The following is a 14753-nucleotide window of genomic DNA, read 5'->3' as shown; positions in this document are numbered from 1 at the left end:
CCCTCGACTTCAACACCCGATGCTACGATATTTGTAATTTTTACTCCTGGTTTGCAGTAGTTTGGGTTTTCTAACTCTGTTCGGCCACGTAAGGTTTTTTTCATTGTTTCTATTATGAGCCTGTTCTCTCAGTAAGGACGTGTGCTTCTGTGATTCCGTGATATGTCAGGGCACCCGTAACCTACATGCAGATTCTGTATAAGTAAAATGAAAAAGGAAAGAATGCTTAACCACACACTTCCTTCCACTTTCTTGTAATGCTAGGAGCACTGTAACAACACCGTTTTGAGATGAGTTAAAATTTTAGTTAAGGAAGAAAACAGTATGGACAAGGCTGAGTAGCAGAAGTAATAGTGACATTATGCTATTTATCCTAATTGCTCCGAATTTTTTCCTTGTTTCAGTGTGTGATTATAATATGCCAATGTGAGCACTCAAGTTAGCAGCAGAATGGCACAGCATGTTCCAAGACATCCCATCCTAATGTTTCACGTTCGTGCTGCTGTACGGCTTTCCCAGACACGGTGCTGAGCCCATGCGCCAACTCTTCAGGCTGCGTTCCGCGCTGGTCCCCCAAGGGCTCTATCACTGGGGTTCCTTCTGCAGGGCTGGGTGCATGGTAATTAGGCAAGTGGCAGTAAGAGCGTGAAAAGGAAGCTGTGGTTTTGGAAAGAGGCGTAGGATGAAGGAAAGAGAGCTGTCCGTAGTCCTCAGAGCTGCTCCTACAGCGCAGAGCAGCACGTTGCTCCACGCAGACATCGGTAACCTCCCCGGTGCTGGATGGCCACAGGTCAGGTGGGGGCCGTTAATCGCCCTGTAAAAGCCGGGAAGCACAAGCTCAGCAGAGGTGTCTTGGCTTTTGGAGGAGGTATGAGAAGCAGGGCTGCTCTCTTGAGAGTGTGTAATTTGGGCTGTTAGTTTATTACCCTGCCTAATCAGGTGTAAGAAAGAAGTTGTCACAGCCCCCAGCAGGTGGAAAAGGAGCAGAGCAAACAGGGAAGGTAGGTTTAGGGGTTAGCTAGCAATATAGAGGCACATGGGACTTGATGCTGCTGAGGTTTTACAGTGAAGCAGGTGATTTTGCAGTCGGATGGAGTTGGGGGGATTCTTGCCAAAAGGGTCCACGTTGCCTCTTTGCATGTTAGATCGGAGATATCAATCAATGTTTATATATAAAGTAGTTCTTGATGAAGGTTGGCCAATTGCTCAGACACCCATAGTGGCAGTGGTCAGAAGAATTTTACTTTATTTTTTTTCAAGCCTAGTCACATTGGCTGAGAGCCTGGCGATTCACTGCCTCAGCAGTGAATCACTGGCACGTATCTGCCTACAACTCGGGCGTTCAGGATTCCCGTTCCCACGGTCTCCCACTCGATCGGCGTTTCTCAACCTCCTCCGGCAGGTGATGCCTCCCTCGGAGCGAAACAGCACAGCTCATGACTCCAGCGTCTTCTGCAAAACCAAGAGAGAAAAAGTGATGCCAATGATAATCCTATTGGGTTCCTTTTGTTTGTGTTGAATGAGATGAATCAAGAAGTGCAAAGGATAAAAAATGAATTAGTTCAAGAATTAAAGAATGGACATGGCTGATGTAAGAAGCCCTCTGAATTATTTTCAGAGTTCATTTCAGCAGTTCAGCCCATGGAAATTCTGCTGGCACAGACCCCACACTTTAATTATCCTCAACAGAAATGAAAAGCCCTGTGTGGGTACAGCATGGGAGTGGGCAGAGGGAACCCTCTGGCACATTAGCACCCATCCAGGGCATAGGAGAGGGATCCGTGGCTATAATTCAAGCAAGGAGAAGAGGCTCGATCTCTATCTTGCAGAGCACCTTTACCCCTGTGAGCCATCCCTCTGCTGTGAGATCTGTAACCAGCCCCTAAAACCAACGTGGGAATCTTTCCCCTTGGATTTCTTTTTGTTTCTCTCACCCTGCCAAGACACGCTGGGTTTTGTAAAAGTACATCCTCAGTGTGAATAGTTTGCCAGTCTTCACCTAAAATCTCCGTTCATTATTATACAATAAAGGTGCCCTGAAGTGGAAATACAGAGAAGAGGCCAAGTATTGCACAGCTCCCGTGGCTGTGCTCATTAAAACCAGGCTGTGAATCCCTCTTTTGTAAGACCGTACGTGCGCAATTTGGTTCCTACTCCAGCTTTGTGAATTGACAGTGCAGATAGCTACTGCCACAAAGTAGAGTTAGGCTGCAGCTGAACTTTGGACTCATCTGATGTGAGCACTCAGAACGTGTTCGTTCGTAGTGGTCGGTGTTTTGCCCAGTTGCTCTTAAAGGGTGAATACGCCGCTGCGAACTTTTGGGTCTTTTGCATAATCTAATTGAGTTGTTCTTGTGCACTCGTGGAGGGCTGACGTTTGTAACCGGTTCATATAAAGATGTGTGCTAAAAGAAATTGTGTCAGACACGGCTTTCTGGTTGCATCAGAGAGAAGGAAAGGTTTATTAGAGGATTTTTCTTTCCACAAGAATACCAATCACGGTAGAGATTAACTCAGGTAACAGTGATTAGGCACAGAAATTGAGATGGAAGAAGCAGGTGGGTCATCCAGAGGGTTCGGATGAGCCCACAGAGTGAACAGTGCTGAGTTACAGAGCTCGGGTTTGCCCTTGCTCTTCTCAGAGGTGTGATCAGATGTCCGGGTACGTTCTGCTTGGTCAGAAGGTCCTGCAGTGGGAGATGCCAGCTTTGCCCATCAGTGCTCAGACTTCCTAAAACTCCCTGTGGAAAGACGAAGGGAAGCAAGAGGGTTTTTTTAAGAAGTGTTATCTCATTCGGCATTTTTAATCTTTTTGTTACTTCGTAATTATAGGCTGGGCAGTTCTCAATGGACTAGATTTTTCCCAGTGCTTTATATTTGTCTGTGCATGCAGGTCTGCAGCTTTGTCATGTTGAATACATGGCCCTGCTTCTGCTCTCCCCTCTGTAAGTGTAAATCAGGAGTCACTTTAAATTTAGCGCAGCTGTAGCAGTGTAAATCTAATACAGATGGGCTTAGAGTCTGTATTTGTTTGTCTGGGTATTACACCAATTCTTTAAAAATTAAAGTAGGATGGCACGTCATATATTTCAGTCTTGCCTACCAAACATTAGCACACACACAGGACAAGCAGAATGTCTGATCAAAGCTGTCTAAAAATTATGACCTTCGGCTCATTTACAATGTTTTCAGGCATTTGAGATGCTGTCGGGACCTGAATCCTTACCTGATCTCATAGTTTTTATGGCTTCGGACACTTCCTCCATTGTTGCTCCTCTCTCCAGTGTTTTATTCCCTTCCAGGCAGAGCTTCAGGTTTTCAGCACCTCCTGGAACCACAGCCATGAAATCAGATATGGAAAAGACCTTTTGTCACTCCCTGTCTGCTGCTGCTTTGGGACTTTGGCAGCTAATGCTCCTTTTATTTTAAATGCCATGAGTGTTGCAGCTATTTTACTCTGCTTTAATCATGTTGCTCTCTTAATACCCATCACATTTCTAACATTTGGCTTCAGTCGATACTACTGACTTCTCTGGTTCCCTGTATGCTTTCAGTTGGGCTTTAGTTTTCCTTTTCCTCCTTTATTTCCTACACGTCCTCTGATGAAGCTCTTCATAACATCCTTTACACTTGAGTCACTTGTGAAAATGCCACCGTGTTCGTTGTGTTTCTGTTTAAGAACAAATGTCAGCGTGAACTTAAGACATGATGGTGAAAAAACTAGCAAAAATGTCTCCAGGTTTCCAAATGTGGAAGGATGTTGTCAAACCCTTCACTGCTATTTCGAGGGAGAAGTTAATAGAAGGATGTACACTTTTATTCCAGTTCTTACCTTGGCTTTCACAAGATTTGCCAGAGTGGGAGGACGACGAGTGGGAGAGGCAGGATTTTCCCCCTCCTCCTCCACCTCCTCCACCTGAAGTTCTTCCACTGCCTCCCCCTCCAGCTCCTCCACTCCCTCCTCCGCCGCCGCCAGAAGCTTTTCCGCAGGATCCTCCAGTTCTTCCTCCACTGCTTCCTCCGCCCGAGGACCAACTGCTTCCTCCTCCACTGCTTCCTCTTCCAGAAGACCAGCTAATTCCTCCGTGGCCCCCTCCTCCTGAGGATCCGCCACCAGCTCCTCCCTGTGAGGAGCTGTAAGAAAGGAGCAACACACAACGCACACGATTTATAGCAGCAGGACTGAGGTCCGGCATCCTCGTGACATTATCGAGGCCACTTCTGGACTTTTCTCTATGGCTCTGAAAGCACTACCATGTGAAACGTGTTCTAGAGAACTGGGTTTGAACATTCCTAAGTAAGAACAAATTAACTGATCTGCACAGAAGAAAAAGAAAGAGAACAAATGGCTGTAGCTGTCTTTCAAGCGTCAAAAATTTGGACTTTTGAGTATTTAGAAAGCACAGTTATTCTCTTGCTTCTCTTTCATTTTCATATATAACTTCATAGTTCCTGATTGTACTTAGGGAAACAGAAGGCAAAAAATAGTTTTAAAAACTTTTCTACATGTTTTTGTCCAGTTCATAATAAGTGTAGAATAATACAGCTTTGTGCACTGCCAGCTAAGCCGTAGATTCAGTTTAAATTCTTGTGGTTGTAGTAAATATCCTGATGATGAATCAGTTGCTCTAGTTCCTAACATAAATATTATTGCTATCATCTCCACCTGTTGGCAGAGTTGGCGTGTTAATTAATCTGAATGTGCGTACCCGATGCCATGCTGCCCCTCCTGCAGCAGTGCGCGGTACTGAGCGATCTCCTGTTCCAGCCGGGTCTTGATGCCCAGCAGCATCTTGTACTCTTCGTTCTGGCTCTCCATCTCGCAGCGGATGCTGGCCAGCTCCTCCTCCAAGGGGCCGACCATGCTCTGGATCTGCTGCAGCTGCATGTTGTAGCGACGTTCCGTGTCTTCCAGGTTGGATTGCAAAGACCGTACCTGGGAGTGGAAGAAAAAGTACAGTGAGGACGGGGCTGTGGCAAGACGAGCCCTTCCTTATGCCCAAAATGAGAAAAATCTGTGATGGTGTCAAACGTGCCGAGCATCTTATTATGTGTGGAGTCTAGCTACAGCTGCAGATAACTGCATCTCCTGTGATTCCAGCAGCTCTCATTTCAGAGGATCGGGAGCAATCTTTGCATACCATGCTGAGCTGAGACTGCAGCTCGATTTCCAGGCTCTGGTAGTCACGTCTCAGCGCAGAGATCTGCTGGTTGCTTGATTCCAGTTCCTGACCACTTGAGTGGACTTGTTGACTCACTTCCTCCATCTGAAAAATGAACATAGAGTCTTGGAGTTGTTTAGGTTTACCTATAATGTCACCCATCAGAGGGATTCTACCACTTTTCTCCTAAAAGCAATTGAATAAATGGCATTCGGGGAACCATACATCTACAGGAAGTTCCTACCAAAAGTTGGTGTTATCGTGCTTTTCTAATGTGAGCGCTCAAACCGTAATCTGTCTGGGATGCAGATAAGACACCTAACCCCCTTTTGTTAGAGAGAAACATGGACTCGATCGTCTTTGTGGGTCCCTTCCAATTCGGGATATTCTATGATACCATGAGAAATAATAAGTTTTAATTCTGCTGTACTGATTTCTACTTATATAAACTAAGGAAAATCTATGTGAATATTCTAGACGCTTTTGACTATGTTTGTAGTGAAATAAATCAAGATCACCTGCTTCCATCCTGCAGTGACTGTTCAGATCAGCATGCCTTAGGAAAATCACTTTTTTAAACATTCAGTGCTCGTCATTTACCTTGCTCTCATACCACCTTTCAACCTCTTCACGGTTTTTCTGGATAATATGCTCATATTCTTGTCTCATATCATTCAGTTTCTTCAGCAGATCCTCTCCTGGAGCAGCATTGACCTCCACGTTCACATCACCACCGGACTGGGTTTGCAGCGATTTAATTTCCTGCAGAGAAAACCCAGGCCCAAGGCAAACAAACAAACAAGAGGTGAAATTACACTGTGAAAGAGTTTTGGAGTCATTTAACTTCCGCTGAAGTCATAAACCATCCTGGAGCCTTTCAACAACATATGTATCTGTATGGGTTTTTTTATTTTTATTTTTTTTTCCTTTTTGCAATTATTTGGCCTTGACTTCCCAGAGACCGCTTGTGGAGGGGAGCTGTGGTAAGAGATGCCCTGGAAGAGCCCAGTCGTGGTGCTGAGGCTGTCTCAGGCTGCCCCTTGCTGAGCTGCTGCACCTTAGCAGAGCAAGGAAGGCTCTCTGGTGCAGCAAATATCACCCGGGAAGCCTTTATTTCTACTATTGGAAGTGTTCTTGTTTTCCTCTCCAGTTTGAGGAAGGATCTGGCTCTCACCTCCTCATGGTTCTTCTTGAGGCCAATCATCTCCTCCTTCAGGGACTCAAATTGCATCTCCAGGTCAGACCTGCTCAGAGTCAGATTATCCAACAAGGGGCGCAAGGTGTTGATGTCAGCCTCCACGTTCTGCCGGAGACCGTACTCGGTCTCATACCTGCACCGAGGAGAAGGCAGAAACGTCAGCCCTAGTCTTGGGCTCTCAGTCCTTCTCCTGCTGGCTTTATTTACAAAAAAAAGATGACATATTGCGGTGTCTCAGTGCCTGCTTTTGGGCCTGTACTTTGTAGCACACAGCATCTCTCACCCAGCAGAATTATGAAAGCTATTGCTTAAAGTTTAATGCTAATATTAAACTTTAATATGGAAATGTATTCTGTAGTCTATTTCATCTTTTCTCTTTCTGTAGATTTTGTGTACGTTTAAAAAAAATAAAAATCATTCTTTGCTTCCACAGCCATAGGGAGTATTCCCATTGCAGACTGTTAGAGAAGTAATGAAGAGTTTTGATGTCTTACAGATGATTTCACATGTGCTGTCATGGAGCCAGAAGGAACGCTTGGCTCTGTGGATTGGTATTTCTGTGTTGAATGAGTTTCTGAGAGAAGGCTGGGGCAAGCAGGAAGCAGGAAGTCAAAGCCTGGAAAAGAGAAATATGTATTTACTTTATCCTGAAGTCTTCTGCAGTCATCCTTGTGTTATCCAGGTCCAAAAGTATCCTGTTGGTTTCCACAGCTGCAGTCACAAGCTGGAAGAGAAGAAGATATGCTGAGGACAATTTTCCCTGGGAATCTCTCAGGCTTGCACAAGAGACACACACAGGAATGGGATGTCCCGGGTGTCTGAGCATTAAAGGTCATCTACAGTGCAAAACAAAGAGGTACTGTTACGAAAACAGCATCAGAACTGCAAAATAACACGTCTGGGGAATGCAACAGGGGAGTGAGGAGTCCAGCCAAGAGGCTTGGAGCCATCGCTGTAGCTGTGGCTCACCTGCCATGCCCACGGGCCAGGGGCTGTACTCAAACGTCAGACACTGCACACCCCACAGGGTAATTGTTGATGTTTTTCCTATGCTCTGAAACCCACTGCAGGCATCTGAGGGCCTGCACTCACTGCCAAGCAACTGGGGTGTGCCGCAGGGGGGGCGTGCATTGTTTCTCCACTTTGGGCTGGAGATAGTTGGAGGCATGCACAGCAGGCAGAGTTTCAAGCACCCGAGGTACTTGCACGGAGGCACTTAGTGAATGTCAAATATCCACTTTTGCTGCCTCAAAGATTTTTCTCAATCGCAAAAGTCCGTCTGATGCTTCTTAAGCTTCTGTGACGAAGAACATCCTACCTGATTTTGGAGGTCTTCGATTTCTCCGTAGTAGTGACTGTAGTCCTTTCTACCAGTAGGGCCTTGCTTCTGGTACCACTCCCTGATTAACTGCTCAAGCTGAGCATTTTCCTTTTCCAAATTTCTGACCGTATCCAGGTAGGAAGCCAGGCGGTCGTTCAGGTTCTGCATGGTCAGCTTTTCATCGTTGGACAGAATTCCCATGCTCCCTCCACCAAAGCCACCGCCGCCAAAGCTGCCACCGCCGCCAAAGCTGCCTCCGCTGAAACCAGCACCACCTCCACCAAAACTCCCTCCGTAACCACCACCAAACCCGCTGCGGGCTGAGCCGAAGCCTCCTCCCATGCTGCCACGGCGCATTCCTCCATAACCACCACAGCTCATACCTCCGTAGCTGCCACCACTCATTCCCCCTCCAAAATATCCGCCACCTCCTCCACCTCTGCAGCTGCCGCCGCTCATTCCCCCTCCGTAACTACAGTGCCTGATCCTTCCATAGCTCCCCCCGCTCGCTGCCCCGCCGTAGCTGCTTCTGGAGCTTCCTCCGCCACAACTGCCACCAGAAAACCTGCCGCCACCGCTTGCCCTAGCAGTGTATCTTCGTGAGGAGGCAGAGGAATACTTGCTGCCCCCTCCACCGCCACCGCTGCTCCCTCGGTGGCAGCTCTTAGAGGTCTGCTTGGAGCCGCAGCTCATAGTGGCAGCAGGGAAGGATTCAGCTGGTTTTACAGTTGTTCTGGAATCATAGCTCCGACTCCTACCCTGCCTGGTCTCAATTTATACCTGAGACAGTGGGTGTCACCATCGAAGGGAGTACCTTCTTGCCATGTGCATTCGCAAGCCGTGGCTTTTATGCCAAGAGTAATTTGCCAAAGGGAGATGTTTGACAGTGTCAGGAAGCTTAGCCCATACTCGGAGTGTTCCTGACCGTTTGTTTGTTAACACAAAACATGTAATTTCTATTGGGTGGCTCTGAATTAGGCAGATATTTTCAGTGATCTAGTCCACTGACTTACAGTAATCGGAGTTAAACTCATCCCACTCATCCCATTTGCATCTCCTTCAACACAACAATAAACACTGTGAGACGGGGATGAATGTTGCCATCTCTCTTCTAACGCGGTCGTTCCTCATGCTCTTGCTCTTTCCCCTTTCAGATATGTGTCAAGGAATCCCAGCTAATTACACGTAGGCAATATCTTAATACGTTCTGGTTTATGGGTATCTTATGCCTCGTATTCCTTATTTTTAGTCTTTTGTCGCTTTATGCCTTTTGAAAACATCACGGGATGCATTTCGTAGGTGCACTTGAACCATTGAGACTTCTTGATTTCTCCTAAAAACTTAGCGAACATTGGCAAATACGATACATCAGCAATTTGTTCCAAACACACAGCTGCAGTTATGTGTTAAAAATAACTAATTACAAAAAAATATATGTCAACAACTTGAAAATATCTCTGTGTAAAGCTGTAAGGAGGAAAAATGTGATGGCTCGTTGCAGGAAATACGTGCTCGGGCCAATCGAGGTTACAGCACGGTTGAGGGACCCGCGGAAGCATCCCGGCTCCGGGCTGGTTTCTCTTGGCACGTCGGTGAAGGTGAGCAGTGAGCAGTGGGGATGTGTCCTCGCTGCCAGAGGGATTGCAGAGTTTCAGCCAGGATGTTTACTTGTCTCAGCGCACATCCAAACATCCTCCCCCGTCGGAGGAGGAGGAGGACGGAGAGAAGGTGTTGTAAAATTTACATGTTGCACTGGGATTTTTGACGAGTAGTGACAGTGTGGAAGATACTACCAAAAATTAATGTGGATATAACAAAAATAAATAAATGGTGAGTTACAGTTCTGATTGCCTAATGACAGGATGCTCAACGGATGGAGCAAAAGCAAGTAGAAACGTGGACTACAAACACAGAAGGAATGAGAGATACAAACGTTAATGTCAGTGCTCTGTTAGCTGGCACCGTGTAGGCTGAACTAGTTGGGTGATGTCCAACTCCCCCTATTGATTGGCTGTTTTATTTTTTCCTCATTAAGCCTTTGTGATGTTGATTGTTGCTAATTTGGAGGTTTGGTTGTTATGGTTCATAGCAAGTGTTTGTGGAAACGTCTTTTTATAAACACCCCTCCCAGCACACCCTCACCCACACGGCTGGGCACACCTTCAGCTCCTGCTCCGTGTCAGTTCTGAAACGTCCCAGCAAGCGAGGCCTTCTGCGGCCTGGGGAAACTTAAATCGTTCACTGCAAAACTTGGTGGAGGCTCAGTCAGGGTAATTTTAGCTTGTTCTGCTGAGAAACCCTTGTCTCCTGGAGCTCATGCGTCTGGCTGCTGTACGAACAGCCACCTTGGCACATGGAGCGGTGGGGTTACATTCTGCCTCATGCTGGCTTCCAGGCGCTGACGCCCGTGTTATAAGAACCTTGCTGGGTTGTTCTGTGTAATTCTGCAAAAGGGAAAGGCTTTTTGTACATTTTATTTCATTTTTGGAGAACGCTTACTGCGTCTTTTGTATTCGTTATTCCTTTCGGGTGGACCAAGCTCTGTGTACTCCGTTCGCAAGCAGAGCACTCTTGCTTTGTTTGAGCATCAGTGAGTATCCTTGGGCACAACGTACTTCACAGCTTGATGCTTGGTTAATGAAAGGAAGACGTGGTGCCACTTTTTTCCCCAGAATCCTTGCAGGTGCCATACCTCCAGAGTGATGACTGGCTCCTGAAAACTCAAGAATCCTACTGGGTTCCACGTGTCTGCACTCGTTGGGGTCAGAGAGAGACGCTATGGAGCAAATGAAAGGAACATTTTATTTCGAATCAGCTGAAAGAGGGAGGTCCTTTCCACCAGCTCTTTTATGAGTAGTTTTCTCTGCACTCGTTGCAGCATCGAGCTGCTGCAGAAGCGCATCGCGGCACGGCCAGCCGGGGCTGGCGTGCCCTTTGCTGACCCACCCTGCGGTGCGGTGAGAACACAACAAGTCACGAGGGCTTCCTCTGGCGTTGCCCCGTGATGCCCTGCTTGTAATCCACCTCACTTCCCCACCTTGGTGGTTCTTCTGGGCTCACCAGGGCTGGAAACAGACGTGGCAAAGCAGGAGTCTTCGTTTGGGGCCAGCGAATGTCTCCAGCACACCTGGCGTTGGCCCCGCCTGATCGATGGCACTCAGGGAGAGTCTCAGCTGGGTTGGTTATCAGTACAAACCAACTCTTTTGGAGTCTTTTCCGCTTGAGAGACCTCTGAAATGCTGCCTCAGAGAAGCTGTGATGCCCGTGCCTCCCGCACGGGTGTAGGAAAGGAGGCGCGGACTGAACCGCAAGCTGAGATTTAAAACACGGGACTTGTTTTGAAACAGAATATTGCTTTTGGCACTGAACATAACCAATGGAGAAAACACACGGTCACAACGTACCCTCAGAGCTGAGAGTTTCATGGCGTTCAGGACAGGCTGCCCTTGTGCGTTGACTGACATGCTTCAGGGCACAGCCGGAATGGAAGAGGGTGGAGGAGGAGGAGGAGGAGGAGGATGCTCTGAGGGCAGATGACACCACAGCTGTTTGCAATGAGGTTTCCTCCCTTTTCCTGTGATGGAAACGTTACGAGCTGCTGCCCAGAAGAGGTCGGTGGACTATTTAAGCCTGAAAGGCTCACCCAGCATGGGCAGGAATTCACCCAGTGCACCCAGGCTGCAGGGTGGCCCCGTGTTGTGCAGCAGGGCAGATGTGTCCTGGCTGCAAGCAGAGAAGGAAGGGAGTCTCCTTCCTCTGGGGTGCAGGGGCAGGAGTAAGGGCTGGAGAAGCCACCGTGGCCACCTGGAGGGTGGGCTTAGCACATGCAAGCTCCTGCCTGCTCCCGCGGCACCACCTTTTCTGTGTTCACAGCCTGGTTTGGGGGAAGGCAGTGAGGCTCCTGAGCACATCCGTGGGGTATGGCTGCACCGGTACCCAGCATTCGCCATGCTTCTGTGTGATGAATCCTTTTCTGTCCTTCCTACCTCTGGTCAGATCTGTCAGGAGAAGTCATTTTGCTTATGTTCCTATAGAGAAAAACCGTGGAAGATCTATCTGGGAAGCATGACTCACTCAATTATACATTATAAACTAATTCCCATTATGTAATCATCAAGCAATTTTATTAACACCAGATAATTCCAGGGGATGGTATTTCTCCATAGTAGAGAAGAAACGCAGTCCCTGCCGTATGACTCGGTTGGAGGCAGCACATTGTCCTCGTTCCGAGGACGGGCACTGCTCTTCCACCGCGGGTCAGCCGCCTGCTGCTTCGCACGAAAGTGCTCTTCTCTCCATTGCAATGTAAATGGCGAGATTTTGTTCTTATCTCAGTAAAATCTACATGTTGGAAAACTGGAAAATCTGAGAAAAACTGATTCAGGTTAGTTGAATCAGATTAGGGATCCATCATGGTTATTGTTTTAACAGTGCATCAGCTGAGAGTTGCAAACAAAAGGTAATTGCTACCTAACGAGTCCCAGGTTTTTTCCTCTGTAATGAGGTCACGGGGTGCTTTGAAATCTGTTCTTCCCACAGACACAGCTGGTGGTGCCTGGCAGCAATTCCCTCCCAAATTTTGGGGGGGTTGAAAATGTCACTACCAACTATTTCTAGCAAAAATTTCATTTTCTCTAAGTTCATTTTTGTGTTAGAAATTACGTAAAAAAACCTGTCCCCGTCTTGTCCTAGCAGTGAGATTGGTGGCTGAGAAAGATACCGTGTTGTTCCCACAGCACTTCGTACAGCTGCCACGAACCCAGCAGGAGCATCTTCAAATATTTTTAGCATTACTTAGTGGCACGGTACACAGAACGCGCCGTTCGTTCTGCTTCTGCTCGTGTTTATTTATGGCCACATCTCACAAAATAAAGCAGCGCCTTCCCAGAGCTCTGAAAAACTCCATCTGCGTACGGCCGTTCCCTGCGTGCCAAACCACTTCTACATAAGCGAAGGTTTTTAAAATACCTGTTTTGAAGTGGGGGAGCGCGGCCCCACCTCTGCTGTGTTCTGCAATGCAGGGTGTAGCCCTGGCCACCCGCCCGCGCCCTGAGATGCGCGGCCGGGGGGGGCTCGTTGTGCCTACAAAGCACCCACCCGGTGCCACTGGTGGCCTGAGCACGGGGTGTTCCCCACCCACCAGCCACCCCGCAGCCCCCTGGTTTGGGGTCTGCGCTGTCCTAGCCAGCAAACAGCTCTCTGGCAGGAAAACAAGCAATTCTTGCGTGCCGCCTGCTGGATCTGTTACTCATTCGGTATTGCAGGAACCAGTGCTGATGAAACCGTAAAGAGCATCTTCAAAAGCTCCACCACCCACTGGAGCGATGGTGATTATGATAGGAGCAGTAATTAGGTGAGTCAGGGCTGTGAGAGGGACTTGGACTGTACGAACCCTTTGTCGGGGACTTCGTTAGTTTGGGTCTGAGCAGCCCTTTGCGCGGCCGGCTCAGGGCTGCCTCTTTGGCAAGACCTTGGCAAGGGCTCGGAGCTGCAGCCCTGCCACCCTGCGGAGAGCCTGGCTGCCACCACACGCTGCAAAAACAGCCCAGCACCATCCCAAAAAAAACATCCGTGGGTGTCAGCAAATGGGTGCAGCGAGTTTCGGGGTGGCTTCAGCCCCGGGCACGGCCACGCAGGGGAATGCATCCGGGGTCTTCAGAGGCAGGAACAAAGCCCACGCTGTGTCCTGCAAGTCACTTTCGCTGAATCAGGCCACATCAGCCTTGCTTGCCATGAATGTGACCACTAAATAGAGCCGGCGGGTAACTTCTGTCTGCGTGTTTGGCTACCGGCATCCCCGCGGCGCGCCTCTGCTCGGGCACCCGCCGGCAGCCCCGGGGAGAGCCGAGAGCCCCCAGAGCTGCACGTTGGTGGCCTCCGGCCTCACCCACGGCCCTGGCAGTGAGAAGCGATGTGTGGGGATGCATGGGGATGTTGTGGGGACACCTGGGGATGTTACGAAGATGCATGGGGACCCCTGGGGACATCTGGGGACGCGCTCCTCCTGCGTGCTGGGGGCCCGGCCGGCCAGCACCCAGCTTCCCGAGCACTCCACACGGCTATCTGTGGCTCGCAGGGCGCTAATTCCCGGTGTCACACCCCGATTCCATCCATCACCTACCAGCACCGCCCGCCCGACCACTGCGGCTGCCGGCCGCCACCAGCCCCAGCCCTCGGAGCCGCCCGGGGCTTCCAGCAGCGAACGGCTGACACCTGGCGGAGCCGTGCCGTGCCCGTGCGCGCGTGCCCGTGCCCGTGTGCCCGTGCGCGTGCCCGTGCGCGCGTGCCCGTGCGCGCGTGCCCGCCGCTCCTGCCCGCACCTCCCCGGCCGCACCGCCAGGGGTCGCCGAGCTCCGGGGCCGGGACCCGCAGCAGCTTTGGGGCAACGCGCTGGGTTTGGGCTCCGAGTATTTTTTTTTAATTTATATATATATATATTTTTTTAATTTCTCGGCGACCCCCAAAGCCTTTCCTACATCTCTAGGTCTGAGACATGTTCGTGCTGTGCTGGTTTGGGCTATAAAATGGGCTTTGGGATCATCTGCTTGTCCCCACGCGGGTTTTTCACTCGTTTCAGGCTTTTGGTCGTAAAGGGGAGAAATTCGGAGCGGGCATTAGGAAGAATTCTTCACTGTGGGGTGTGAGGCACTGGGACAGGTTGCACGGTGAAGCTGCGCTGCCCCATCCCTGGAGGTGCTCCAGGCCAGGCAGGATGGACCTTGGCCAACCTGACCCAGTGGGTGGCATCCCTGCCATGGCAGGGTTGGAGTTAGATGACATTTAAAGCCCCTTCCAGCTCGTACCATCCCCTGATTTCATGATCTGCCTGCAGGGGCTGCCCGGAAGGAGCTGCCTGACCCCTGCGAGGTTCACGAGGCCGCTTCTGGCTCCCGCAGCCAAAGCCGCTTTGCTCCCCGTGGAGCAGATCCCAACCATTTCTGGGGCCCCTTGTGCGTGGCTTCCCAGCTTCTGCTGCTGGGGCCGTTGCAGAGGCCGACAGGCCTGGCCGGGGACGTGCTTTGCGCCTGGAGCGGCCCCTGCTTTGCTAAAGGAACTCAGTTTGCAGACACGG

At 49.5% G+C, this 14753-nt stretch overlaps 1 protein-coding gene across 1 annotated transcript; it reads right to left on the bottom strand.

The window, feature by feature from the left end:
- Positions 1-2440: 2440 nt before the first annotated feature.
- On the bottom strand, positions 2441-8374 carry LOC118178791 (keratin, type I cytoskeletal 10-like). The gene is made up of 9 exons (XM_035347571.1): positions 7679-8374; positions 7002-7084; positions 6337-6493; positions 5763-5924; positions 5142-5267; positions 4710-4936; positions 3833-4134; positions 3227-3328; positions 2441-2741 (listed from the first exon to the last, which is right to left on the bottom strand). Exons 1-9 carry the CDS (start codon positions 8372-8374, stop codon positions 2716-2718), a joined length of 1881 nt encoding a protein of 626 aa, XP_035203462.1. The 3' UTR covers positions 2441-2715.
- Between the last annotated feature and the right edge of the window lie 6379 nt (positions 8375-14753).

The sequence above is a fragment of the Oxyura jamaicensis genome, chromosome 27 (assembly GCF_011077185.1).
Source record: "Oxyura jamaicensis isolate SHBP4307 breed ruddy duck chromosome 27, BPBGC_Ojam_1.0, whole genome shotgun sequence".
Taxonomy (NCBI): domain Eukaryota; kingdom Metazoa; phylum Chordata; class Aves; order Anseriformes; family Anatidae; genus Oxyura; species Oxyura jamaicensis.
This window is presented reverse-complemented; position numbering and strand designations above follow the sequence as displayed.